This window comes from Echiichthys vipera, assembly GCF_963691815.1.
Source record: "Echiichthys vipera genome assembly, chromosome: X".
NCBI classification, from domain to species: Eukaryota; Metazoa; Chordata; class Actinopteri; order Perciformes; family Trachinidae; genus Echiichthys; species Echiichthys vipera.
The window spans coordinates 39,241,588-39,268,093 of NC_139825.1; the positions used below are offsets into that span (position 1 = coordinate 39,241,588).

Below are 26,506 nucleotides of genomic sequence, written 5' to 3' on the forward strand. Positions count from 1 at the left end.
ATTGAATTTCATACTTAGGTTTACAAACCTTTCAAAGCAATTTGACACAGAATTGTCACCAGGCAATGCAAATTCTCAGTAAGGGACACTGTTGGAAAAATAGATTCCTTTCGGAAAACAAATCCGGTTTCTGTTCAGGAAAGTCTTGTGCCAATGAAAGATTACTAAATATTTCTAATGAAATCTGTAACAACCTACTCTTAACTCTGTCTTTAGGTATAGGACCACACAAACCCCCGACACGGTCTCTGGCATGCAGATCTGCTTCAATTAGATTGAGTTTTCCTGGAGGTAAATCAGGTGCTGTGTGTGTGTGTGTGTGTGTGTGTGTGTGTGTGTGTGTGTGTGTGTGTGTGTGTGTGTGTGTGTGTGTGTGTGTGTGTGTGTGTGTGTGTGTGTGTGTGTGTGTGTGTGTGTGTGTGTGTGTGTGTGTGTGTGTGTGTGTGTGTGTGTGTGTGTGTGTGTGTGTGTGTGTGTGTGTGTGTGTGTGTGTGTGTGTGTGTGTGTGTGTGTGTGTGTGTGTGTGTGTGTGTGTGTGTGTGTGTGTGTGTGTGTGTGTGTGTGTGTGTAAGTTAATTTTAGTTCAATATAAAACATTTCTATCAGAGTTCAACTTCGCTGAGCTGGTGCAGACTGCATTCCAAACCATTTATGAACATTTGCAGCACAAGGCAGACTACTTCAGGCCTGCACTATACTTCTATGTCGGCCTCTCAAGTCAGGGAATCGCCTAAAGCTAAATGGGCTGAAGTTCATTTACATGATGAATTACAGACAGGAACTATTCACCAGTAATTTATAGCGACCAGGATGGTGTCTGTCTGCTACTTAATTCTGAACATGAGTCGTTATGGTGGAAATAATTCTATTTTAATTTTAACTGTGGAGAAATCAAAGTGTGTCGACTGCCGTCCTGGTAGTTCTTGCAAAAGAGAAGTCTCTTTGTAAGAGACAAACCCATGTAATGGACATCACTCGTGTTGTTTGAGTACTCCCAAAAGTGATGTTCCAGGAATTTCAGGACCTGACTGGTCCGTCTTCCGGCTTATCTGGTCGTGTCAACAGAGCCCAGCAGGCTCGCTCTCAGCTCTAACTGCTGTTTATTTACCCAGAGGGAACAGCCCTTATGCAACCACTACACCCCGTGCTGCTAAACTTGTCAGCCGTTGCCTCCACTGTTGACCCTCAAACCCCAGTTTCCTGTTGGGGTGTTCAGGACCCGGCCTGACATTTCTATCCTGTGTTCGTTTCCCCAGTGTCATCAATGCCATGGAGTTTTGAAACTAAAAAAAAAACCCCAGAGGGGAACACAGCCTCAGTTTTCTTTCACTGCATCTTAATAAGGGATTTGTTTATCTGGATTTTGAAACACAGCATTCACTGAGAGTGATGACAAAAACAGGACTGAATAATAAGTAATGCAGCATGGAGAGATCACTTTCTCAGAGTGGGAAGGCCTCTTTTGGAGGCCGGGACCAGTAAAAGGATGTAGGCAGTAGTATGTGTGGGGTGGTATTGACTGTTTGGCCTCCGCTTTGAATGCCCCATTATTTGTGAGGAATCCTTCCCATGAAGTGTTGCAAATCTAATCAGTCTGTAAGTCATCTTGGGATAGTTGGGCCTCATTGTGGTGCCTCAGACAGTTAACACTACTCTGCTATATTGAATCCAACCCCTGCAACACAAACACATTGGCAAATTTTTGGATATCTACATGAGCCCCTTTCACTCCCTGAACTTATCTAGACATTATCTGGAGGAGCTGTACATTAGAAGGCAACTGTCTGTATCAGTCGAACTGGACAAGAAACAAACTGTACCGAGTCAGTGAAATATCCGATTGAGCCTGTGCAAATAGAGAGACAATAAGATTTGGGAACCTCTTTCGGGCCGACTCAAAATTGATCATATAACCAAAATCTGGCTGTAATATGAACATTTTTTTCCCTTAAAAAAAATAAATCATATAGACTATCTAGCAATCAGAAAAATCCACTGACACAAATTTCATTGATGATTTCAACCACATTAACATTGTGAAATGTGTCCAAATGCAGTCCCTCACAGTTCATAATGATCCATAAATATTAGTACACTTCTCAATAGGTGGTAGTCCGTAGTTTGCCTGGGGGAACACCTCCTACGTCACCATTTATATCCGTAGACCACCTTCGGGAAACACTGTTCAGCGTGCTGGCCCTACTAGAATATAAATATAATGTAATGCACATAGACTGACAAAAAAAAAAACAGCGACTCAACTTGAAGAATTTGAAGTTGTCTGAGGGGTCACCGGCGGATGATTTGACTCACTGACTTTCAGGGGGTAGCCTTACAGCTACGTGACCATGGTGTTTCTGAACGCTTTACCAGGTGCCTCCCCTGGCCGAAACCAGTTAGTAAGCATGTGTCTGACACGGACAATCCCCTGCTGTATGCTACATGTGTGAAATGGAAGTTCCGGTGGTCGTATGAGAAAACGGCTGTACGCTTTCCCCCTACATTTCCCCTCTTATTTTCTTGTCATCCCAGGTGTGTTATACACACAGTATAAAACCACCCTTCATGTTTAGTCCACAAAGGTCAGGGCTGCTTTTCTGGTGTGAAAGATGGGACCAGATGGCTTCTCACCACAGAGTAGTGGGACACATAGGGAGACAGTATGTGAAAAGCTGCTATTTCCTCTCCATGTTCTTTCTGTGTTTACCTCGCTGTTATATGTAGAGCCCCGGTGCTGGCAGCACATCAAAGAGATATAAGGTAGATCAATACTTTATACTTGATGAACAGGTACGTCCAAATTACTCAAGACTTAGCTGTTAAAACAGAGAGCAGCTGTTGTTCCCAGTGACGTGACATTGTAACCCTGGCAGACCTTACTGGCACCACACTCCTCTGTGTCTATTTCTGAGGCAGGGGGTGCACACAGGGTTGACTTGGCAGGCACATGAGGAACGAATGTGGGTATATGTTGTGGACATTGTAGACACTCTTATCCTTGCTAAGCTGCACCTTCTGATCATCACAGGTAGCCTGGACAGCAGCCTCGCTGTCACAAACATCCGTGACAGGGAGAAGAAAAGTTTCTCTGTCCTGAGAAAGCTGGGAAAATATCCAAACCTGTGACACTAATTCCTCCCCACTGGTACTTTTCTCTCAAAGATACTAGGCTATAGTTGGGTGGGATACAGAGGAAGAGAAATGACCTAACTTTGCCAAAACCTTCAAGTGTTCATTATGTGAGACAAGAAAGGAGCGTTGTGATTTATTGGATATTTTGAGTCCTTTCTCTGGCTCTGATCTAGACATCTACTGTGTCTTAGACTGGGGAAAGGACTCTTGCTGGCTGTTTGCGGTGTTCCTGTTCCCACATGTATTTGCTGGCACAGTTAAGGCATGCATTAGGGAACAAGATCAAAGGAGACATAAAGGAGCCCACTAAAGAGTTGCATGACCTGGATATATAGCACCAGCAAACTGCAGTCCTTTATTTCTTGTCAGACATATTTATTGACCTTGATTTTATGTAGGTAGCTACATCATATACCTGTAATATAGGGTGATATCATTCAGTTATCGTATGCCACATACTTTGTTTCACACAAATAGTGTACTATATTTCTCTTAAATTCAGTTCATGGCCTAACTGTGTGTAATTGGTTGTTCCTCTTTTATTTGTGCTTTTTGCATGTGTACTTTCCTGCAAACTAGGTCGACTTTCTCTGCACCTCTCCTTTCCACTGTCTCTTTTTTGTTGTCTGAGTGTATTGTGCTGAGCTGGCTGTTGCCACTCTGTGGTTGTAGTTAAGCTCGGTGGTTTTTGCGTTAGTAGCACTCGGAGCGTATGGTTCTCTTTGGGCACTGCTGACACCATGCCTGGTGTCTCACTGAGCATGTCCACCTGTCCCCTAATTAAGGAAACGCCAACTCACACATACTCTCACACACACACACACACAAACACACAGACACACACACACACACACACACACACACCATCACTCCTGCCGCTCCATTGCCTACCAAAGAGATGACATCATCGCTTACACACGCGCGCACACACACACACACACACACACACACACACACACAAACCGGCAAACACAGATGGAAGCATGTAGGGGACACAAACATTGATACTCGCTCCATATGGGCAAGTGGGTATTTTCTGGGCTTCCTGGTCTGTCAAACAGTGTGAGTTGTTTACTGCTTGTCGAGTTGATTAGTACTGAGGCGTGACGGTGGCCTCTAATGCTTTATCGTATCCTGCTGGTGAATTATCTGTTGTCATTTTTAGCTGTCAATAATACTTTACCCTCTACTTTGTTTCTTCTCATTTAGCTCTGACTGGGTGGAGATCCTGGAGCCACGCTCCCGTGAGCGTATGTATGTGAACCTGACCACTGGTGAGTGCGGCTGGGATCCCCCCTCAGGTGTTCCTGTCCGGCAGGCAGACGGGAACCAGTGGTGGGAGCTGTTTGACGCCCACAGTGGCCGCTTTTACTACTACAACTCTACAGGGCGCCGCACTGTCTGGCATCGACCCCAGGGAGCCGATATCGTGCCCCTCTCCCAGCTCCAGGCCATGAGGCGATGCAGTGAGGCCAAGCGCGCTGGAGGGGGCGTGGACAGGCACAACCATGGGACCACGGGGAGTATCAGTAGTGTAGGGAGCCAGGGGCGCTTCACACCTCTGCCCGAGCTGGACGGAGACAGCCCTGTCCCCAGAACCCTGGAGACCAATGAGGAGGCTGCCATCCATGAGCTGGACCCGGCAGTGGACACCAGATTGCAGGGAGATGGAAGCAGCGCCGAAAACAGCACAGATGGCACTAAAGACCCACAGAGGTAAGCCCGACCAAACCTGCAGTAGCCTCTACAGTAAGTCTGGAAAGGGAATTGTGCTTAATCATTAGTGGATCAAATTACCAGGAAATGTGATAGTCATCGCAGCATGTGGCATATTGAGTCGTAATGACTTTCAAATGCTTCTGCCATGAGAACTTGCAGGATTATTTTGACTTTTGACCGCGCACGCTGAACTCAAACTGCTTTTTTATTTTTGTTCTCACTTATCTGAACATTCCATATGTCCCATGTTTCCATACTATTCCCTGTGAACCGTGCTCAGTCATTTAAGCAAATCGCTACCAAATGGGGAGCACGGTCAGCTATATTCCTGAGCACGACACGACCCGCACGCTAGGGTAACTGGTGCAGAGCAGCCCCTAACAGTAAGTCATTCAGAGACCCCATCATGTGCTTGCCGTTGTGGCCTTGTCCAAACCACCATCTCTTCCCTCCAAGCCGGATTCTTGACATGCCACTTCTGTTTCCTCTGGCACAAGGCCACTGAGGCCGTCTTAGTGTCCTTCTGTGTACTCACCACGACCCCGCCCCGCTCTGCTCCAATGCTCATTTCATTTTCCTAAAACAAATCTAGGCCCCAGGCCATTAAAGACTGTAACGCCCCGTATGGGTGAGAGCTTAAATGTGCATGCATGAGAGGCATGTGAGAGAGTGTTGTCTGTGGTTAATAGCAAGCAGAACCACTGCATTCCAGCTGCACATAAACAAGGCGAACCCTGCTGGTTTTCAGAGGCTCTACCATGGCGACTCTGGCTCTCCGGTTCCTCTTGGCTCTTCTTGTACCTCACCTTGGCCCTTAGGAGGTCTCTCCTCTGACCCCCTGATCCTTTGAGATTACGTAAAGGTGGAGGGGTAACTAATTGGTCAGCCATGGCTGTTGAATGACACTACTGGAGGCCTTGTCACATTACCTTTGGTGCGTATGGGGAGTGAGACTCCCAGAGCCTTTTCCGTCTTCCCTTAAAACAATGACCAGCTGTGTTCCTCAGGGAAAGGCTGAGGAGTCTTTAGCCCACAGAGGCTTGATACCCTACTTAGCCATATGGCCCTTCACATGCTCACCAGCCTCCATCTCTTAGCAGGTAATTAGAAACCACCACGAAATGCACAGAGACGGTGGAATGTGACAGCTCAAAATGGATGAAAACAAACTCTGAGAAATGCTTTTCTTCAGTTAGTGGCCCGCCTTATTGGTGATGACAAGGATCAATGGGTGAGAGCAAGGGAGAAAGTTTAAATGAAGAGTTGGAAGGGTGGTTTGAGGTTAGCTAATTGTTCTTTGCCACTCAGAACAGAGGAGTGTTAGGGGCTTTAATGAGAATATCTTCTTCCTTTTTTGGATCATGCTACTTCCAGTCCTAACTTTTTTTTTTTTAGTTCCATAGATTAATGGGTTATGTCATTGTTCAAAGTTCCTCAATGTTTGGTTTGCACGTCTCAGCTATTTTAGACATGCCGTCACATTTTTTCTCTGTAAAATTTCAGTGGAGAAATGTTATTAGCTTCTGACCTTTTGAAAAACAATGCTGTTCTTTGTGGAGATGTGACAATCCCTCTTCTTCCAAAACCAGTTCCTATTTGTTCCAGGCTATTAATGTATCTGTTGATAGTAGATAGAAGAGATTCCAAAGTTTCCACACAACACACCCTGTGTGTTATTCTAAGCACTGGTTGGTTGACGCCACTTCCTTTCCCTGTCTGTCTCTGGTCGTCTTTGTAAAGCACCTATCTTTGTATTCGTCCATGTTCATGCTTATGTGTCGATTTGAGTGAGTGCCAAATCTGTTACTCATTGGCCAAGTCTTATCACATGTCCTGGGATTTTCTGGGTACTTTGAGCCTGTGAAGCTCATCAGGAAAATACCATGGTCTCCAGAGGTAAACATGTCAGTCACATGTGGTTATGTGCACTGGAAACTGAGTCACACTGATCTCTTTACATGGTGTAGGACCTAAAGGTGTTACAGATCAACTAACATCTGCATTGAATCTCACCCACCTTTCAGTACATGTTTGTGTGTCATCAACCAGATCACATCTGTGTGGGATTTCATCATAGATGGTGCTGATTTGTTTGTGCGTATGTCCCTCTGTCATTGTGTGTGGGCTCTTGTTCAATGAGCTATCAAGCTACAGGAGACTGGCTGAGGTTGAGTGCATGTTAAAGTCTGCTGAGGACACATGACAGCCTGGTGAAAGACACCCCAGAAGTGACCCAAGGTGGTTCACATCAGGGTCACAGACTCTTTTGTCTTACGTGCTGGCCTGGGGGCTCATAATGGACCACTAAAAGGAACAAAGGCTCTCACTTAAATTGCAGGGTCAACTGAGCGCTTTCTCTAGCAAATCTAGGTATATTGAATGGAGAAGAACGCCAAATGACTTGTATGTTCCCTCTCATTTAACCCTGTAATGATATAGCAGTGGACCAGCATTCAATCTATGGCGGTTATACTGACAATAGACACTTAAAACTCGCTTTTCCTGATTGTTCCCTGGTTTCAGATTTCTTTTAAAAAGATTCCAAAAGCATACACAGAGTTGGGGATAAAAGTAACAAAAACCTCAACTCTGTGTTGGTTGTTTTATTGTTTATTTGTATGTAAAAATACACCAATGTTTCCAAACCATCAGCTTCTACACATTAAAGAGGAGACAATAAAGCTGACTTTATATACAACAAGTTCAGTGGGTCTAATTTTAGTATTGGACTTCTGGGAAACCTAGGAACCTCTCACCAAAGGTGACAAGTGTCTGATGGCACTGACTTAAAAAACAGAACTGGAAACATTTCATTTTCATTTTCATTTTCATTTCTATTCTGGGGAAGTTTTAGAGGCTTTTTTCTTCTACATGAAAGCAAAAGTATAAAACAGCCCAAACAAAACTAGCTTCCACTCATGTGCTTGAGACTGTCTACCTGTGAGTCATGTAGGAGAAATCACCAGCGGGTTTATTTAGGAAACGAGGGGGCGTCTTATGGGGTAGATAAAGTTTTAAAGTTTTTAATGAATCACACATTGCCTACATGTTTACTGAACGAGCACAAGCCTCACGCTTTTCATCTCCCGTCACTCTGAGGACCTACCCACAAAATCTTTACGCACACTAGAAAGACATGTTTCATCTCTACTCTCCTGGTGTGGTAAGCTCATTTTCAGCTGCTTCCAGATGGTCTTTTATATCAGTCTATTTTTCCCCCTTTGCGAAAAATGTGCACTTTGAACTTGTGATCTCTTTTAGTTTTTTCTTTTTTTAGAAATCACTAAAATGCTGCTTTTACAGTTAACTTCTCTATCTGGTTCTGAGTAGTAGTAGAATATCTCCAGTGTTGGCGCCACATGTAAACTGGCCTCAGGCATACTACTCTGACTGCCTCAGCTGACTTTCAGCATGCAGACATATTTTTCAGGTTGCTTACAGGATGTCCACTCACATCCATTTCTAATGGGATATTATTGTTTACTACCATGCTGTTGCTTTTTTGCTTTTATGTGTCCCTGATCATATCTATGAGAATGGAAAATTCAACGATATGACGGCTGATGTAGTGAATTTTTTAGCTGGAATGATAATAGAACTTTAATATATGAACTGTGCACCAATATGACTCTGTAAAGGGCTGCTCTCCTAAACAAAAAACTTTATTAAAGAATACTAAACAATATTACACATATACTATCCATACAAACAAGTCATATCGATACGTATCAGAAAACGTTTTAACTTCTACCGATAGTTACCGATATCTCTGTGATAGACTGATATCTGGCTCTAACATCCACCATCCTACATTTGGAAACGATAATGCAGAGACCAACGTCAGTCTTCTGGGTTAGTTAAGTTGACATACCTCTTGTGATTTCCCTTCTCTTAGGATAATCCTCCTTGAACTGCTCGGATAGGTTGCTACCTTTGCTTTGCAACTTTTCCCAATCTATGTTTTCCACTGCCTTTTACTCATGTGTTACTCTCAGTAAAAATTCCACCTCGTCATCGATCCTAGCACAGAAATGTCTGATCTAACTATTCATCATTCCTTTTATTCTTCTGAAGTATTTTCTGTATTTTCAACATGTAGATGTGTAATAAGACAACCACAAAGTAACCTTAGTCTTCTTCCTGTTTACACCGACACACGCATGCTCAGTGAATGTAAATGTAAACCGTCATGAGACGTTTTCAGGTGTATTAAGTTGTAAGAGTTTATTTGTGATACCGAGCTAAAACTTTTTTTGTTTTAAAACACTATTTTAAAATGAAAATGTAATAGTGTAGTGCAGATGTAGCCTGAGATTGGAACAAGTTCTGTTTGTGTGATCCAGTTTTGAACTTCCAAACTGTGATTTCATGGATCTGCCCTCACAAAAAGAGTTGCAGATACATTTTCGAGGCAGGCGTCTCTCTGGAGCCTCATCCTGTGATTTCAAAATGATCCAAGTAGCTGTCCTCTGGCCCAGCCCAACACTCTTCTGGGGGTCGGGCTGCAGGAGTCACAGACATGCACAACTGGTAGACATCTTGGCTCAGAGGAGGGAGGTGCGTCACTTCAGCTGTTGCAGGACAGCTGGCTCTCTAGAGGTGCCTGACAGGAACTAGGAGACTACCAGCTTCGTCTCTTATCTGATATGATAAATTATATTCATGCTCCTGCTCGATATTTTCATGTCTAAAGTGATAAGAAAAATCTGCTTTAAACATTGTCCTCAGCAAATCCTCTTTGTCTTTCCAGTTTCCTTCATACTCAGATCGCAGTGATCCCATTGGTTTGTGCTCTGAGGTGTTTGTGCAGCAGAAGCTTGGCCTGTGCGACCTCATTTCCTCTTCCTGTCAAGCCGATGTTAATAATAACCCCTGTTTTTCAGACCCCTCTATTCCCAGGAGGTATATTTAAGAGCTTCCAAATCCATATCCGCCAAAGTGACTCAGCTGATGGCTTTTCCAACAGCAGTTATTCCAGTCAGGAAAGTAAGGAGAGACAGAACATCTGCTGATGGCAGAGTCCCCATAGTATATTTAGTTGGTTATTGAGACGACCTGACCACAGCGACATTCAAAACAGTGGCAGAAGTATCTAGGACTGTGTTTGTGGGTGTGAGACATCAGAGCTGCTGAGACTAATTGAAATTTGCTGACTGTTAAGTTGATTTGCTGCCCCAGAGGACAATCAGATTACCCTGTTGGTTTCCAAAGGGCCTCTAACTTCATTTTATCTTACATTTCTGTCTTCCTCAAGGTCTCACATGCTAGCTCCCGGCTCTGAATGAACTGGTTTGTAAGTGTATATGTGGGTGAAGGTAGATAGGTGTGTGTGCTTGAGAAACAGATGAAATGGAGATTATCTCTTTGCAAACAGCGAGGCATTTAGAAAAATCTCCCAGTCATAATTATCCTGTCTCTTTTAACCTCGGTGATAAATTGCTGTGCATAATCTCCACCTTCAGCTAACATTCAACACCTGACAGGTGGGCTACTAGCAGGCAACACACCCTTTCCAAACAACTTTCATTATGGTTAGAGTAAAGTCCAGGCGTGTTCAGTGTTACATAAGAGCCTGTCTGTTTTCCTGTCTCTGGGGGTTAAAGACGGCTTTTTCAGGTTCAGTCTCTTTGTCATCTTTCTCTCCCCCTACTTGCGCTCCATTGCCGTCACTAAGGGAGGCGTCTCCGGGACGATGGCACAGCCATGCATTGTGTGCGGCTCTCAACACTGCCACAGAGGCCCCTGAATGAGCCCTGAGGAATGCCAGCCTTCCCGCTCATTCCCTTGCCGCACTCTCCCACGACTAATCCCCACCCCTTCTCATTTACACAAGCTCACACCCTCCTCTTTTGTCTCACAAGAGCTCTGTTCTCCTCTCCTTCACCCCCCAACCCTCCCCCCCACACAAATCGTCTCCCCACTCTTGGTCTGTTGTATTTTCTCACCATTGTACAGCCTTTGTCCCTCTTTCAGGGTTCAGGGTTTGTAATCATATTTTATTTGGTTGACCTGAGGTTTACTGATATGTAAGTGTTGTTCTAGCTGTGTAATGGGATTATAGGCTTTGGATAGAGATCGAAGACACTGTAAAGCCTTACTGTTGGAGTTGGCTACCGGCCCCGATGTGATCGCGATGATCATCGCGCAAAACTCCCTGCTGACATCCAACATAATGTGCCAGTGCTGGAGGGTGTGAACATGCTAGACCTTTGCTGAGCCTGAGTGGGACAATGGTAGGCAGACAACAGAGACAAAGCCTGACAAAATCCCTCTCTCCCAACATTGTGAGCTGGACTTCCTCACAGGCCTATGAAAGTGTTCAGTTTCAGTCCCTGAAGAATAGGTTGTTTAACGTTGGTACCGAATTTATTATAAGATATAATTTAGTGTTTGTATGGACAGGAAGAAATGATAAAGAAGTATACAGTGTTGTGTTTTTTGGACATGAAGACGGAGAATCTAAGGACCTACTGGGGTCCGGATATATAATTTCCCATGTATGATGTGAAACATTTTGTAAAGCTCTCTTAAAGCTCCCTATAATTAAGATTTAGCCCATACTTCCGCCCTGGGTGCAGTGTGTGAGCATTACATTAGGCATTTCCTGTTTGTGCTGAATATGGGGAAGCCCTCTCTCAAACCCTCCAGAGGACCTCGTCAGAAAGGAAGTAGCGGTCACTACTATCTCAGGGTCAGTCCTCATAAAGTTTGTCACCCACCCACCAAGAACATAGAGGACAGATTCATGTTGTTTTATATAGTCGGCCATTACATGAACCCCAGATTATTATTTTACGTGTGAACAACAAGGTTTAACCTGTTTGTGATTAATGGAAGGGGAATTTGATTATTGTGGTTTAATGTGTGAGGTCCGCTGTGTTTTTTGGTCGTCCAATTATAAGAAGAGCCGTTTCATGTGTGAGCTGTTCCTGTCGTAGCAAACGGGCGCTGAATTGTCAGCTGCTGAGGTGGGAATGATTTTGTAGCATTTGTATCACCTCCTCCTGCTTGACAGGACCAGAGTGAGAAAACATACACTGATTCAAAGAGTACAAACAGTGGCTTCTCATGTTTACAGCTGTCACCTATCCACCCCCTCACCACCCCGTGTCACCAAACACACTCACACTTGCTTGTAACAACTAAACAGTGGTGGTTTGGGGTGAATCCCATCCATCAGAGCTTCTTGTCTTCACACATGGCTGTCTGTGTGTGTGTTATGTGTTATTTAGGCAGTAAACATTCATGAGAGTTGGGGGCCTTGGATCATTCCCAACAACAGTGGTTGTGGCAGTTTGTCCTGGTGCTGTGCCAGGTGGCTGAGATCCAGCTGTTTATAGGCCGTGTCTGCCTGTATGGTGAATCCATGGAACCGTTTGAAGATGAGAGACTGTTTACATTCAAACCGCTGAGGTGGTGTGACTCACTCTATAGATGGGGGTGTCACAGGGCCCGGAAAGAAGGACAGAGAGAGAATGGCGAGCTGTAGCTCGAAGGACTAAAAGGAAGTTTGCCGTTGGCTTGAGGACCTCAGGGGAATTGTTTCAGCATTGTTCCAGAGAGATGTGTGGCGGAGAGGGGGGTCACTCCGCCTCTTTCCTCCTCCCTCTGCGTCCTCTTACTGCCTTTACAGCCCAACTCTCAACTAAGCCGTAGTGCTCTTGGAGAAGGGAAGCCTTTGGACACTTACTCAGACTGATCTCTGTTTATTTAGATTGACAAGGACATAGGGTGATCCGCTTTGGTCCAATTAATTAACCTCACTTAATGTTAAGAACAAGTAGGAGGGAAGGGAGATCAGTCTCCTTTGCCTGCCTGCCTTCCACTTTATTTACCTGTATGACCTTTGATTAAGAGAGGAAATCTACTGAGCTTGTGTATTCTTCACTGTGTCACGTGTCTTACTCAGGACAGTCGCCAATTGTGTCCATGCGTGTATGTGCAATAATACCCTTGCTCATTGGTTTAAAAGGGCAAGTTCTTGATCAGTCAAGGAATGAAAAGTCCTGATTGCAGGGGAAGATTATGAGGGGACAGCCGAGTGCAGGGTAGCGAACCAGAGCAGCGTGACAAGATTGATGGCAGATTGTTTTAGGTTGCTGGGATTAGCAGTGGGCAATTGGGTTTGAAGTTAGCCCAGCCGCTCAACCACAAGGAGAGGAATTAACCCCTGGACCTGAGTGAAGATATTCTCAGCTGTGAACTACTACAATCCTGACTTCTCTCAGATCAACCTCTTTTCATGTGGCTTGTTGGTTTACTGTCTAACTGTTGACTTACTGATTCAGATGGCAGACCTTTATGCCATGTGATAGTCATACGCTGTTTTGTCTGAACTCCAGATGATGTGATGAAACAATAGCTACTTCAACAGTCAAACATCAACTACTTTAAATTAACTTTACCCTATGTATATTCCCCAGAGCCATACCCACACTTTAAATGTGCAGGGGTTTCAGTGAGATGTGTTGTGTTCAGTAACTTGGTTTTTTTAGGCACTTTTGCAAAACACACACTAGAGTGATTATCTCATGGGTTTGACAAGGCCATTATGGCTGCCAGACTAAAAATGGAGTAATGTCTTTGAAGGTCAGCTAAATGTTTGGAGAGGAATTTGTGGATTGCTGCTGATTTTCCCAGCCCTGTCAGCTTTGGGGGATTTTAAATAGATGAAATATAGCAAATGGCGTCATGCCTTGGTATGATTGTATATGATGATAGTGCTTTTATGACACAGTCTGTTGACTTTTGGGTGTTTATAGACTTTATATATACTGTGTTGCTTTGGCCAATGTGAAATCTCATTCTGCTCATTTTATTCTCCCTTTTAGGGATGGTTCTCAAAGATGGCAGCCTGCACCTGGTTCTAAGGCAGCCATGTTGGTGAAAGTGAACAGCATGAGCCGTACCCAGCCCATCCCAGCCTTGCAGCAGCACGTCCAGCTCAGTGCACACGGCAAAGCTAACACGTTCACCCTCCACCCCTCTAACAACAAGACCCAAGGAGGACACTTAAGCTCTACCCAGGGATATAAAACTGCCCCTTCTGGCAAAATGGCAACTGACACACGTCAGGCCCATCACCTGAGAAAAGGCAGCAATGGCAGCTTCTGTTTGGTGACATCAGACAATAGCCATCCCAGTCCGCTCCTTCACAGGTCACAGACCAGCACACCATGCCCCGTCTCTCCTCAGTATGGTTGCACTACCCCAATCTATGACGAGCCAGTTTCAGAATGTCCCATATATGATGAACCCCCAACAGACATGGAGGTAGAGGGGGCGCACCTGTACAACGGACAACCTCTGTCTCGCCTGACACCTACCCATAGCCTCCAAAAACCCAGACACCTCCAGCACCCTGGTTCATCTCATCCAGGGTCCAGACACAGAAGGAATCCCTCTGCCTCTGACTACAGCCCAGCTGGTCTGGAGTGCATCAAGCACATGATCAACGTGGACCCCAAACAGGGGCTCCTATCTGGGTCTCCTGTACCCATACGTACCCCTTCCCCTGACTCAAAGCAGGATCATGTCTTGACCCAGCCTCAGCCTCAGCCACATCCCCAGCCCGGGCCCCCGCCCCAGCCCCAGCCCCAAGCTCACTCTTTGCCCCAAGCTCACTCTTTGCCCCAGGTTCGAGGCCAGTTGAGGGACAGAGAGCCAGGGACCCCAGGAACCCCAGGCCCTAGTACACTGGACAAGAAGCAAAGCTGGCGGGTCCTTGAGGCAACTGTCCAGCGCGCCATGGAGGCCCGACACAGCAGGCAGAGCAGCCAGGCCTCGCAGGACTTCCCCTCCTCAACCCCCCAGGCCACTGCAAACTATCAAGACTCTGGTTACTCCACCGGCCCCTCCCCAAGTCTAAGAAGAAAAAGCAGGAGGAGGGTGGGAGCCGGTGGTGGGGCAGGAGGCAGGCCAGGGTCAGTAGGCAGCAGCGGGGAGCTGTGCGCCCTCAACGAGAGACTCATGGCCGAGATGAGGGAGGTGGTGAGTCGCTCCAACACAATGAGGGAGGTGAGAGCGGGGCTGGACCCAGAAATTGGGGAGAGGGTAGTTGTACCTCGGACGCGCTCCCCTGCAGACTCCCTCAGGTGGTACGGAGGAGTGGGAGGGGGGTCAGCAAGCAGGTGCGCTTCACGAGAGGAACTCACCGGCGCTCCTCGGTTACTGAGTAGGGCAGGTAACCATGGAAACCCTGCGCTGACCCCTCTAGAGATACCAGGGAGGCAGAAAAGGACGTATGAAAAGGTGGACACCTTGGAAATGAGTGTGAATAGCCAGGCCAGCCTGTCCTCACCAGAGATCCAAGGACCGCCCTCCCAGGTAACCCAGACCCCTTGTGTGTGTGTGTGTGTGTGTGTGTGTGTGTGTGTGTGTGTGTGTGTGTGTGTGTGTGTGTGTGTGTGTGTGTGTGTGTGTGTGTGTGTGTGTGTGTGTGTGTGTGTGTGTGTGTGTGTGTGTGTGTGTGTGTGTGTGTGTGTGTGTGTGTGTGTGTGTGTGTGTGTGTGTGTGTGTGTGTGTGTGTGTGTGTGTGTGTGTCTCTGTGTGTGTGTCTCTGTGTGTGTGTCTCTGTGTGTGTGTCTGGAAGTGCTCCAATTACTGATATCTCGCCAGATTCTCTATCAGATTAGAGAAGATTTCAGTCACACTGTGTCAGGACAGATTGTGTGACTGAGCAGAAATATTGCTCTTGACTATGGGAGCAGATCAGAATCTTAAAACCCCAGACAACACAACATTTGGTTATATTATGACTTTGCAGAGCCCTAAAATACAAAGAGACACATGTGGAGGAATCACAGGGAGTCTTATTCTGACGTCAAGGGTCCTTACAAACGGTGCACATGATCGAAGATGAAAGAGCTATTTGACTTTTCAAAACAGTTACATAAGTAGCAGCATTTGGCGCTACTTCCACGATCTGCTACTTGTAATCTCCAAATCCCCCATTGCAACATAATTACATCCCATACCACCATACATTAGAGTGTTATTTTCAGAGGCTTTCCCATTGCACCTCTGCAACAATAATAATGAATGTTCAGCAGGGAGCTGTGGGATGAAAACTGGAAGGCTAATCTGTCTCTTTGAAATGAACACAGAGCATTTTGTGTGTAATGCCTTTTACATTCCAATCTTAAGTGTCTAAATGTCCCAAGGACATTTAGGCAGTGGGCAGGCTGGCCAATGCTGACTATAATGGCCACAGTCCCAGCATTACCTATCATCCTCTTACAACCGTCCATCTGCCCTGCTTTATAGGTACTGTAAACTCATATGCCAGCTCTTTGCTTGGGCATATGTGGCCCATACCAGGCCAGAGAGATTCAGGACATGGCTTCCCTTGGTCAGGAAGGAAAGCTGCTGCGGCCCATATGGCCTAGGCTTGGCAGGGAGATGAGGAGGAGGAAGAGGAGGCCGACTGGTACCAAGGCGTATTGGTACCACTAAGCATTTTAGACAACAGCCAAGGAGTACTGAGCGGGCCCCCTAAGTCTGTCCTGGAATGTTCCTCAGACCTGCTGTTATATCACACTCTCAGATTATGGCTTGCTATGTATGAGTAGTTCTTTATTTCCATATGTGAACATTCTTTTCTTGCTGAAAGCAAGATGCAATGAAACTGTCCATTTTCACAAAAGCCATGAATATTTCATGTTTTTAAAACTGAGAGCATTTTCCACTGTTTTTTGTGGCGCAATCCATAGTATGACTAAATCACCATCATGTGCTGGTGCATCTGTAAGCTATCTGTAAAACAGTGTAATTTACTGAAAGCAGAAGTTGCACATTCCCAAGTTAAACATGTGCTTTGTTGCATTTGATCTTATGAAGTTGACCTCTTTCACCCATTTAAAAAAAAAAAACATCAACTTTGTACGACCGTATAAACTCTCTGCCAAAGCTGAACTTCACATCTGCTCCATTTGAGTGAGAAACCAAAATGTAAAGTCCAGCTTGTCTGGCACTTGTGAGCTCCATATTGCATCAGGGCCTCATTGAAAAGAAATGTCTATGCGTTTTATGTTCCATTTATACATTTGTGCATTGGTTCTGGCTCAGGTTTGGTGTTGTTCCTGGCTGTTTGCAGAGCATATCTGGGTTACTGGCTTTCTCTATTAAGGGAGTTTGAGGTGCTCCTTACAGTCATAAACTGAGCTGCAGGGATCACAGGGAGGTCTAGAGCATAGTTTTGGTTTTGCAGGGTAGGGGAGCCTGGTGAAGGCAGGGGCATTTAAGGACTGTTACGCCACTATCTGGTCACCTGCTCTTGAGGCCAGGGTTCATGAGGATTTGGGGAGATTTCTTTCCCGGTACAATTCTTTTCTGGCATCAGGAATTGAATGTACCGATCCTGCAACAATTCCCCCTCAAGCCCCAGCACTGCAGAGCAGAGCACAGTAGGTGAAAGGCAGCACAGCTCCTAGTGCGACACAGTGAAGGCTTTGCAGCTGCACACGCACAGTTTGTACCTCTGTTGCCTCACCCACTGTCTCCTCTTCTTCCTCTCTAAATCTCTTCTTCTTTATCTCATGTTCACCTCTTGTCCCCCTGCAGGCGGGCACCCTAGAACTTCAGGCTCAGTTGGACAGCAGGAAGAAAGGCATGGTCGATGGACGGACCGCCTCCCTAGGCCCTCACCGCCCTGCCAATCATGACAACAGAGAGGGAGGTGATGGCGCAGAAGGACGAGCACGGGGATCCTCCTACCAGCTCTCCTATGCCACCCTGCGGCAGCCCCCACCCCCTGACTTGGGCATGGAGGACTGGGCCAGCAAGCACCTCAACATGCACACACAAGGCCTGTTCCGTCGGCGTGTCTCAATCGCCAACATGCTGTCATGGAACCGTGGATCCATCAAAAAACCCATGCTAGTCACCAGCAACCGCGCCGTCAGGAAGGAGGCCTGTGAGATGTTCAAATTGGTGCAGGCCTACATGGGAGACAGGCCTTCGCGTCTAGACCGCCGTCACTCTGCCCTCCTCATCGTCACCAAGTGCTGGGACATGCCGGGGCTGCGGGACGAGCTGTATGTGCAGCTGGTGAGGCAGACCACAGGCAATGCCACCCCCAGAAGCTTGGCAGCAGGCTGGGAGCTAATGGCCGTCAGCTTGGCATTCTTTGCCCCTTCGCCCAAGTTCCGCTGCTACCTGGAGGGCTACATCCAGAGACACACAGAGCCAACCAGCGACAAGAAATGTGAGTCTCAGACTGAGCAACAGGGTGGGTCAACTTTCTTCCTTCTGTACCTCCCTGTGTTGTCTGATTGTGCTATTTTCTCATATAATCTCCAGACAATGTCCGACGAATCAGATTTGGACATTGTATAGTTTGCCTTTCACACATGTAGCATACAACAGGATATTGTCTATGTCAAATGAGTTCTCTCTTAGTAGAAATACTCTGGTTTCGGGGAGCAGTGGCGCATGGATAGAGAGAGCAAAAGGGAGGACATGACACAAATTACGCCATGGTCTTGTAGCTGGTTCATAATTTGGCCATAAACAAGGAGTCTCTTGCCGTTTCTTGAATTTGTCCAACGATTTCGGCGTCAGCCCTTAACGACAGGAGTTCCTGAATCTCGTCGTCTCTCCAGTTAGACATTTTCATTGCTGTCTTTGTGTTAATCACCCTTCTTCTTCTTTACCCTCCGATGTTTGTTTTCTCCTGATTCTGTGCGAGCCGCATGATACAAACCTCCTTAACACACCCACACGCCCACTGTGAATTTCCCAGACTATGAGCTGCTCTGTTCACACATGAGCTGGACATTACATAGATTTTGTCCAAGGGAGCTGGCAGGGTTAAGTCTGGTTAATGTCCTATCCAACTGATTTGGACATTTGCGTTCTCATATACAGCCCTGCTGGGTAATGTCTACATAATTTCAGGTTTGCATTGCATGTGTGAAAGGAGCTATTGTTTATGAAGACAAGTGAGATGTTTCTCTTTTTTAAATTGCATTTGTATTTTCTTTCCATATGATGATATAAAGCACAGTATTGTTTTTGATCAGTCTGTGTAGTGTTAATCTAACTTTGCTACCTTTTGTTCCATAGTGACTCAGTTCATATTGGAACAGCAGGAACTCAAGCTGAAGAAGAATTCAAAGTCCAGAAAGAAGCGGAAACAGAATACAGATGAGGAAGAAGGTAAATCATGTGTTCATTTACTTGCTCTTCAGTCCAAGATATCACTTTAAGAACAATGGATCTACTATATTTCCCGTTAATATATGCTTATCTGTTTGACAGAGCACAAAGTAGGTAGAGAAGGGGGTCCAAAATATGTTTTTCTACTTTCTTTAAAAGCTGTCTACAGTCTAAGGCTTGCAAGCCATTACAAATCTAAATCTAACACTCCCTGCAGAGTGACCGCTCTGAGTGGGATGGAAAATTCAGCGCGGTGCAGTTTGTCAGATGAGTACATGCTGATGTACTTGCAGGCACAATGGATGGGTTTCACAGAAAGTTAAGCTGAAAAAAATATGTAGGATGAGAATTTCAGAACGTTCTTTATGCACACAATGGACCACACTGTGACTCATATTAGCGGTCTCTCTTGCCACTTGCATGTCAGACAGCGATTTAAGGGGGATACCTACTCATCTGCACGTGCCCTCATAAGAGCTGCCTGCACTGCCAGCTCTGGTGATGATGTCGCCAGAGAGGAACCCAATGGCAGACACCACAGTAGTGGCCTCACACATTGTACTTCAGTGACTCACACTCTAACTGACTAAGAGGTTAAAGAGAAAGCCTACTAAACATTTCTGACTAAGTCTAAAAGTCTTTAGAGAGAGGAGTCTTTATGAAAGCCAGCAAAGTCTCACATGTACAAAAATAGCGTAATGACCACTGCTGTTTGCTCGATGGATGGATGGCAGAGCTGGGATTCATACATTGTGTCATCAGCCAGTAGTTGGAATAGTGTAGACTTGTCTCATAAACAGTACACAAGATGAGACTGAAGACTTTTGGCTCTGTGAGTTTTTGTTGTCATATTTAGCTTCAGCGCATCAGTAGACAGGTGCCATGCGGTTCTCAGCCTGGTACAGTACATTCAAGCTCCTAATGAGCTCGTGTTTCTCCTGGGGTTTGGTTGCCAGGTTTTTGTTTTTGTTTTCATTCTATCAAACCTGATTTAAATATAGACCCTCCGTATCGTTCAAACCCTTTCTCTCTGCAGCAAAGGGGCTCTTCACTCTTTCTTTTCTGCGAGTAAGTATACATCCACCATGTTGGGTGCCTTGTGAAAAATAGTCTGTCTTTGCCAAGATCAAGGTCAAATTATTAGTATGATCTTTCTAATTAGGCATAATTAAAGTCAAACTCAGTCCGATTAGCAGCAGTATTGAGCATGCAATGAAGTCACCTGTTTGTCATAAATCTAGGGGCTTTGACTGTAGTGAAACATGGTGGAAAGCTTGTTCCTCTAAAATCCCAGCTGTGAGTTTGTCCATCTGGCCCTGGTTCAGGTAGCTGAAACAGTGGAGATCCTGGGATTGGGAATAGACCCCAAGAGAGCTCAGTGTTTGGTGTAAACCGGAGTTACCACAGCAGTAAAAGAGGGGAATCCTTTTTTTCACAAGTGCACATGATGACCCAACAATCAAGGATTTCTTTTGGCTTTTTTGTTGAACTGTGAAGTGTGCAGGATCTCTCAATCTCTAACTGGACAAATGTTTCTTTTCTGGAGCTTGTGTCTCATGGAGGACGCCCCACCTCAGAAAACAATGTTGTTCCTCTGCTGCATTTCTCTTCTTAATAGATCTGACCCCTACAGTAGCTGTTTAGGGCAGGTAGCAGAGAGGGAGCCTCTGTGTTTCTCATTCTGTCACCAGCCCTTCATGTCTGTGTATGCTGATGAATCACCTGAACGTTGGATGTGCAGGCCGGATCCTGTCTCTAAATCTTTTGTTCAACAGCAGTAAATCTTTCCTCAGCCTGAAAGTTTAGCCGGGCCTGCTCTAATCCCCATATGCCAGAATCACACCGTCAACATGTCTCTCCAATTTCCACTGACTGCCTCTCATACGCTATTTGACTTCTGTGGGAAAAAAACACAGTTTGTTCCTGTTTGTGGGAAAGAATTCAAATCATTTATTATGTTTTGTGTTCAGTAATTCCTGATGCTTAAGGGTTTTACACAGGGTCTTTGAGGACATGTGGCCTTCTTGTGTTTTTTTTGTTACTCATCCTGGTTTTCCCTCTTCTGTCAACCTACAGGTCTGCCCATCAGCACATATGCCAAGTTCTGCTATCGGAAACTGCAGAAAGTTGCCATCACCGGAGGCAAAAAGGTAAACTAAAAGAATAAGGAAAGAGCAGTTTAGATGTTGCACAAAAATATGTCACTTACACAGGATACAAATAGGACGTATCAGTTTGAGAGTTGTGATTCGTCATCTGAGTCATACCAGATACAGTCACAGAGAGACATAATTACAGGCGCACTGACACAGTGACAGGTAAAGACATAAACACAGACCCAGACATAGCAGCACAGCTGCAGACACAGCCATGATTAGTATCAAAGTCGCTGACATACGCAGGTAGTAAATCTTCTCTTCTCCTTACCTCTCATCCCTCCAGGGTCTACGTAAGCCCACCTTGGAGGAGATCGACCACAGTAGGCGGGCCATCGTCACTCCCTCTCTGTTTGGCAGTTCTCTGGAGGAAGTGATGGAGAGGCAGAGTGAGCTCTTCCCAGATAGGAAACTTCCCTGGGTGCAGGTTCAGCTTTCCCAATATGTTCTGGCTCTGGGCGGGGCTCAAACTGAGGGCATCTTCAGGTAAGACAGACTTAACTCTACCAATTACACAGCAGTGTGAGCGAGGTTGAGTCTATGGTATCTGTACGTGTTGTACTGTTTTGCTTTATTGTGTGCATAGTGTGTATAAACAAATGTGCGTGTGTGTGGTCTCCTGTATCAGTGTGTTTCAAAGTAGGCTCTCCCTGTGTACAGTACACACAGCAGACAGCAGAGCAAACACAGCCCTGCTTTGCTCCTGAGACCAGCACTGTTTCTTTTGATACTTCATAATATGTGTTTACATTACTGCTTAAGCTCACAAGCATGTGGGAACTACACAACTGTGTGTTTGTGTAGGGTTTTCTCTAGCAAATGTGCTTCTCTAACATCTTCACTTGTATAGAAAAGTGTTCCCTTCCCTGTGAAACTCCACTCCTACACAGGGACTGTCCTGGACACTTTGGTTGTGTTATGGTTATTCTGTTTGTGTTTTGTTCCAAAGAAATACAGAGAACAGAGTACTTTCAGCCACCAGGCCATATTTGAAGCCAATTGGGTGTGCATGAGTAATGGATTACCTTAGAGAATGGAGAATCTGAGGGTAGAAGTAGAGCTCCCTCTTGTGGCCACTGAGTGTAACAGACATTGTGTTTTATTTTTCAGAGTGCCTGGAGACATCGATGAAGTGAATGCATTGAAGCTCCAAGTAGACCAGTGGAGGATCCCGGAGAATCTCTCAGACCCCAACGTTCCTGGTGAGGGAGATGTATTTTTTGTTGTATTTTATGCCTCTGCGTGTATGTGTTGGGTTTGAATGTGAATACTTAGCGTATGTTTGTCTCGTTCAGCCTCTCTGATGAAGCTGTGGTATCGGGAGCTGGAGGAACCCCTCATCCCAATGAACTTCTACAAGCAGTGTGTCAGTAACTGCGACGACCCAGTGGCAGCCATCGCTGTGGTTCAGTCTCTGCCCGAGCTCAACAGGCTGGTGCTGTGCTACTTCATCCACTTCCTGCAGGTAACCAACATGTCGACAAAGATTTATAAACATAGCCCATACCCAGAATTTAACCTAAGCCGGGTCCATACCCCAAAAACACCATTATGACAATATCTGTACAGGTTTTTGCGTCTCAAGTTTAATTTTAATGAAGAAACTAATTTTTGCACGCATGTAGCTATTTGTAATATAATATCCAGCACTGAAAAAAGTCTAAAACTGATAAAAGAAATACTTCAAGAACTAAAATAATGAAACATTTTTTATCCAAAACGTAATGAAAGATATGAAAATGTTAATTAAAACTCATGGTGAAATTTTTTTTTAATGCAGGCAAATAAAACACATAAAACACACGACAATATGATGACAAGACAATATATCTGAACAAAAAACAACAACAATTGGACAAAAAAAAGAAATATAAATAAAACAAAAGACAAATCAAAATAATAAAATCCTCTCACTCTTCACTAGAGCAGATTTTTCTCCATTGTATGTCATGATCTTTTATAATTGTATGCAATAAAAAAACTGCAATGTATTTTTTTCCCTAACTTTGGTTCAGATAAGTTTTTGATTGAGCTTTATATATTAATATTATACCCAACACAATATTTGTTTATATTTTATTAGTTTTAATCTATTTAATCATATATTATTTTAAGGATTTTGGGGTGTTTTTACTGACTAAAGAATACATTTAAATAATGTTTTTTTAAAGATTTTGAATTACTTTACTTAAGAATGTTAATTTTTCTTGTTATTTTTTCGTACAGTATTTTCTTCGTACAATGCTTGTCGTGAACTTAAAACCAGATACCTTCAGAAATGTATCACTGTACATAACCATTTGGACTACTATTCATACTCTGAACTTTTACACATTCTTGTTTATATATTTTGGCCCTATTCTTTGTCACATTTATGTTTTGACAGTTGCAGTACTTTATTTTCCATTTCACTGTGTTTATTGTATGCACCAAACATCAAAGCAAAGTATGTGAAAACTTACTTAGCACTAAACCCATTCTGATTTTGATTTAAAAATGAATTCAGTTGAGTTCTTCGATGACTGAATGTGACTCATACATTACTCATTGCAGGTCAAAGGTCTGCCTGTACACTCAGCCTTGCTCATTGCTCTCTCTCTCTCTCTCTCTCTCTCTCTCTCTCCCTCCCCCTCCCTCTTTCCATCCTGATTATCTCCAGGTATTTGCTCAGCCATCCAACGTGGCTATAACTAAGATGGATGTGAACAACTTGGCCATGGTTATGGCCCCCAACTGCCTTCGATGCCAATCCGACGATCCGCGGATCATCTTCGAGAACACACGCAAGGAGATGTCCTTCCTGAGAATGCTAATCGTTCACCTGGAAACCAGCTTCATCGAAGGGGTGGTGTAGGCACTGTTAACTGCAGAGCTCACCTCGGGGTGCTGCCTCAGCATCTCCAGTTACACATTTACAATCATGCACAAACACTGTTTCTGTTCAGATCACACTGGAAACACTCTGGGTGAGATATTACACCTCTGACAACACAAGCTGTGTGAGAACGGCTCAGACTTTGGACCCTTGTTCTCACTCGCTTTCTTACTGAGAGACAATACACTTCATCATAAGTTTCACTGTGTTTTTTGATACTAAAATCAACAGTGACTGCTTTAAAATGGCTCACTTTAATGACTATTTTCTAACCGCTGCATGTGAAAACAAATTTTACTGTCTAATTTCTTACTGGATAATCAGTACCACAGTGTCGTAGGAAAACTGGGCTGTGTAAAGTGAGAGTCTTACAGTATTTACTTCAGAAGTATCCACTCGCACAGTAAATCTAAAGACAGGGGCGTTGACATTCTGGTTTCATTCAAGTGTGTTTGTGTGTGTGATTGTCTCGTGTTAACGAAAGACACAACCTTTTATCATGTACAGAAAAATTTAAATATAAAAGAACTCATATAACGGTGTCTTATTAATAAGCTTGCCTGTGCTGTTTTGAGTAGTTGTACCAATAGCTGGTCTCCTCGTATTTCATTTTACGAGACACAAGAAGCTGCGCCGCCACAACTATGCTGACTGAGTACGGAGCCTTCATGTCAAAGCACAAACTGGAAAGATGTGCAGGAAGCTCTTTATGACAAATGGTGGCGATTTTTCTTCAGTGCTTTGATTTTAAAACTCTGAACACTCAAGTGAAGCCAGACAAGGGTGTTGTAATTACAGTTAATGGATGTGGGAGGCTGGCAATTCAACTGATAATCCTTTTTCTGTTATCTATATATAAAAAAAAGTATTTTAATTGGATTTGTGTTCTCTTTTGTTTGTGGTCTGTATGTTTTTTTGGCTCAGGTCTTCTGATAAAACGGGTGTTGGATGTGTTAACTGTATATGGCCTTCCTCACAGACATCTACCACAGACCCCTGTACTGAAAATGGAGTATTGTTCAACTGTCAAGCACTATGAGAATGTAGATGAAGCTTTTTGTGTCCCCTCTCAGGCTTTGCCGATGTAAATAACTTTTGCTTGTAAATAGTTAGTATTTAGTCTCCTTAAGTGTATTCTAATGATCCAGGTTAAGGGTGAAGTAAAATGTTGCTGTCAAGAGCAATAAAAAGTGTTTTTGTAATTAACTGTTTATTTCTCTGCTGTAACCGTCTGCCTTTTGAACATAGGACTGATTCAAACCACTCTTTATGTGTGTGTGTGTGTGTGTGTGTGTGTGCGTGTGTGTGTGTGTGTAAATGTGTTTGCATACATTCTTGTTATAATATGGAATGACAGTGCATAAATAAAGATTTGATCAGTTGTAGATTGAACGCCTTGTGTTTATGTTGGCCTGTTTGCCTTTATTTTGATAGTGGATTGCAGAGAGGAGACAGGAAATGAGGGGACAGAGAGGATGGAAAACATACAACAAAGACCCTCGGCAGGAAGCTGCGACCTCCTCAAATGAGCCACTAGAGATCATTTAATTAGACTCTTGTAAAAGTGTAATTCTCATTTACAGTATGATATAAGTAATCGGTGTGGCAACATCAATATTCAAGCTTGAAAAAGGCACTATTATATAAATTATAAAATGTTGATGTAGCAAAATGAGCGCCATAAACACATAGAGGGTGGAGCAACTGAACGTGTAGGATATTCTCCTGACCACTTAAAACACATGAGATCATCTGGATTTTGTCTGAAATACTTGCAGGTTAAAAATTTTCATCTATTTAATTGTCTTTTAAGTTACTATCTATCAAAGAGTGAGTTAAAACAATGATTAGTCATATGATCCACTACTGAAAGCACCAGTATTCAAATCTGTATACCAATGTACACCGCACATGTAATGTACCAATTGCTGGTCCCATTCACTGCAACAGGAATCAAACTTGTTTATGTTTACACCTGGAAGCAGAAAGGTGAATGTGTTTCAATGAAGTTTACAAAAGAGCAAAAAAAAAAATCAACGCACCTGAAAAGATGGAGGGCTCTGTAAGAACAGGCCCGCCTGCAGTTACGTCTTACCGCCAAAGAGGCCGCTAGGAACAACATATTTCCAATCTTATGGATTATGACTTTAAAATTATATTTTAAAGGATTTTTATTTAAGCGTGGAGCAAGATGTATTGGGGTAATTTATTAATTTCAGGTGAAATTCAAGGCTTTTTAAACAGTATTTCTGTATTTATATCAAGTGTGGCTACAGTTGTTTAATGAAGTATATAAACAGGACTGGGGTCGAATCACTTCATACTAAAAAAATTACAATATGGACCTTAACTTATCAATTTAGGTTAAAGGGTTTGTAACACATCAATATATATATATTATAGATATGTTTAAGGGATGGCTAAGGGGTTAAAAGGGGGGGTTCAAATAAACCAGAAACATGAAAAA

General features: G+C 44.2%; 1 protein-coding gene across 2 annotated transcripts in view; it reads left to right on the top strand.

Annotated features, from left to right (window-relative positions):
- arhgap46a (Rho GTPase activating protein 46a) overlaps positions 1-25,347 on the top strand; it is a 33,896-nt gene extending 8,549 nt beyond the window's left edge. Inside the window, exons 2-10 of one of the 2 annotated variants that reach the window (XM_083939365.1) lie at positions 4,342-4,848; positions 13,683-15,177; positions 17,413-18,079; positions 18,916-19,008; positions 21,085-21,158; positions 21,451-21,650; positions 22,275-22,366; positions 22,460-22,629; positions 23,824-25,347. In XM_083939365.1, coding sequence (XP_083795491.1) covers positions 4,342-4,848; positions 13,683-15,177; positions 17,413-18,079; positions 18,916-19,008; positions 21,085-21,158; positions 21,451-21,650; positions 22,275-22,366; positions 22,460-22,629; positions 23,824-24,018 — 3,493 coding nt within the window. In that variant the 3' untranslated portion in view covers positions 24,019-25,347. The remainder of the gene's footprint in view (positions 1-4,341; positions 4,849-13,682; positions 15,178-17,412; positions 18,080-18,915; positions 19,009-21,084; positions 21,159-21,450; positions 21,651-22,274; positions 22,367-22,459; positions 22,630-23,823) is intronic. The other variant, XM_083939366.1, reaches the window with a different exon arrangement.
- Positions 25,348-26,506: the final 1,159 nt, after the last annotated feature.